Below are 2,873 nucleotides of genomic sequence, written 5' to 3'. Positions count from 1 at the left end.
GCAAAAGACTATGTTCAACATAATAAGTCAAAGCACATTGCTGTCCATTATCATTATGTCAGGTATGAAGTATGCAAAGGAACCATTATGGTTGAACACTATCCAAGTGACCAGATGATTGCAGAAATTTTGACCAAAGGCCTCAACGAGTCACGTTTCATCCTCTTGCGCTTGGATCTTGGAGTTGCTTCGGCCTCACTCTTTCTAGATTAGCTTCTTTGCTATTATAATAGCTTTGTACATATGACATTGTAATCTTTTAGGTACCATGCACCATGCACACTCCACATTTGCACATTGTGATCTCTGAGTCACTTGAATATTTGTACATAGATGCACAATTCACTTTCACATCATCATCGCTGGTTCATATTTTTACATTGTATAGGGGCTTGGGTTTTTCCCTTGAACTCCCCAAAGTTTTTTTCATCCAAAGCCATAAAAGGCTGAAGTTCAAACACAAACTATTAGAAAGAAGACCACCATCCAAATGGGTGGCTCAAACAGAAGTACACCTTAGAGCAATTTCTTAGACAAGGCATTGGAAACCAAAAGAACTTAAATTAACAATAAACAGTACAAGTACAGAGATTACAATCTACTAACATAATATGGTGGAAGCGGGAGCCCTTTACACGTGTCACAATCTGTGTCCGAAGGCTAAAATCCAAAACAAAAACAAGCCCCTTTGCATTTGATAAAGAGGGAGAGAGGGGGAGAGAGAGAGGGAGCCATCCATACTAGTAATAATAAGAAGACACAAGTATAATAATAACAGCAAAAGCACAATATATAAGATTACAATAATTATATAAGACACAGATTAAAACCCTCAAAATAATTAGAGTAGATCTTGGATGTTTCTCTCGATGTGGAACGCGTAGTCTTCATTGTTGGGGTTGTTCCAAGCAGCTCCGGGGTACGAAATCGACTTAATGAGTGGGTCAGAAAGCACAGTATCCAAAAACTCTTTGGCTCCGGCATGCTGCAGGAGGTCCCTTGGAGGATTCCTCACATACTGCTCGGCCTGCTCTTTCAAAAACTTATACCAAACAACCACAATGGGCGTCCCCATTCGCTGGAAAATACGCACCTCCTTCACGGGCCACTTCTTCTTGATGGAGCGATCGCTGAGCACAAACAGACCCAGCCGGGCACTCCGGGCAGCTGCAACCAGTTGTTCGGAGCCTGTCATCCCCATTCGATTCCCCGGAACCAGTGACTCTTCGTCCAGAAAACAGCGGTATTGCTGCCCCAACACTCCCCACAAAACACGAATAAACTGCTTGTCCTCCCCAGCATGGCTCAAGAAGATGTCGAAACTAGCACTATCAGAAGCGAGCAGCACTTGAGCCTTCACTATGCTTGCAACGCGCTTAAATTTCAAGCTGCGATGCCTCATGTCAATGCCCATATTGCTTACAAGCTTATTTAGAATCCCTGCCTCATCCCAACCGGGCGCCTGGGCCTGGTGTCTCACCTGCGGTACTGATATAAGACCGAAGATGGCAATTGTGAGCCTGGAGTCGTTGGCCGTATCCAGGAACCGGCCTGCGGCAGTGATGGCGGCGGAGTGGGGGGCTATGTAAGCAGGTGAGATGTAGAGAAGAATGGTGGTTGCCTCACGCTCGTTGTCGGTGCAGAAGAGACCCTCCGCATGCAGTGCGCTTCTGAGGCGTGTGACGTCGTGCGCAGCCTCAGCATGGCAGCTGATGAATACTGACATTTTGATTATACTAAAAAATTAGCAGCCTAGGCAGTAATTAAGGCAGTCGAGGCTGCAGCAGGAGCTGATTGGGGTCTTCGCTATAGACGAGACGAACCGTCGAAGCAGGCCCGAGCAAAGAGTTCTAGTCAGGACTGATCGGGACTTGCTAGAGTACTGGGAAGAACTCAGATTTAATGAGGAAAGCGGTAATCGAAGAAGCGCGAACGATGAAACTGAAAGGGGCCTCAATTATAGCCCTGCCTCGCCATCGCATAGGTCAGCATTTACAGAGAGAGAGACCCGCCATAGCAATATAGGTCAACACATAGAGAGAGAGAGAGAGAGAGAGAGAGCGCGAGGAGCACGTTTTTAATTTATTTCATATACAAATATGAGTTTTTTAATCGCTGCCCGATTCAAGGGTCAAGCACATCCCGAGTGCCACCATATCATATCAATGTCCAAGCTGTCATTGAATGATTGTAAAGGCCAGTTTGGACAGTGAGAGATAATGAACGTATGCAGGACACGAGAGCAGGCCTGCCGCAGGGATAGCATGAGCAGATCCAGCTAAAGAGAGCTTAGACTCTTAGAGCCACGTCTCACCATGTGCTTGTGGGGACTGCAGGGGCTGGCTGAGATTTCGTTGGCTGCGTGCATGACCTCTTCCGCATACGGTGGCATTCAGCATGGAGCTTTTTTTGCTCAAAATACTTGAAGCAACTAGTCAAAAGAGAAAATAACCTGCTGGACAAGAAGATCGCGCTCGAAAAAGTCTGAAAATAGGCGATGCTTGTAGGATTTGCAGAGCAAGGAGCCCACAGGCTCAATGCTCTCGAGTCTCTATGCACTGTAAGTGCAGCGTGAGACGGGGCTGTTAAACTATAGTCTGAAGACCACCGTCCACGGAAGAGAGCTATCTCGGAAACTGCATCGAGTTGCCTTTGCGCACTACCATTCATCGAACTAGGCGAAAAATTGTTTGTTAAAAGATGAAGGCTAGCTTCTTCTGAGTCTCCTAAAGCCGTAAGAAGTCTCTTACCCCTGGACATTGCGGCCAAGCACTATGTCAGATGTCTAGCAGTTTCGTCAGTATCAAAACATGATGAGTCAGTGACGCAACCACATTCACAATGGGTATGTTCACATAGACCTCTGGTTCATA

General features: G+C 46.2%; 1 protein-coding gene across 1 annotated transcript; it reads right to left on the bottom strand.

Moving 5' to 3' along the window:
• Positions 1–841: 841 nt before the first annotated feature.
• LOC147425031 (uncharacterized) lies at positions 842–1,835 on the bottom strand. Its single transcript, XM_086500669.1, has one exon. The coding sequence runs from the start codon at positions 1,724–1,726 to the stop codon at positions 842–844; it is 885 nt and encodes a 294-aa protein (XP_086356795.1). The 5' UTR covers positions 1,727–1,835.
• Positions 1,836–2,873: the final 1,038 nt, after the last annotated feature.

Source organism: Adiantum capillus-veneris, chromosome 25 (assembly GCF_014529385.1).
Source record: "Adiantum capillus-veneris isolate H3 chromosome 25, ASM1452938v2, whole genome shotgun sequence".
Lineage (NCBI taxonomy): Eukaryota > Viridiplantae > Streptophyta > Polypodiopsida > Polypodiales > Pteridaceae > Adiantum > Adiantum capillus-veneris.
The sequence above is the reverse complement of the archived record's forward strand: the minus strand, read 5'-3'. Positions and strand labels throughout refer to the sequence as shown.

Excerpts from the sequence above, each read along its gene's own strand:
- LOC147425031 (XM_086500669.1), bottom strand. The coding sequence starts at position 1,726 with ATGTCAGTATTCATCAGCTGCCATGCTGAGGCTGCGCACGACGTCACA.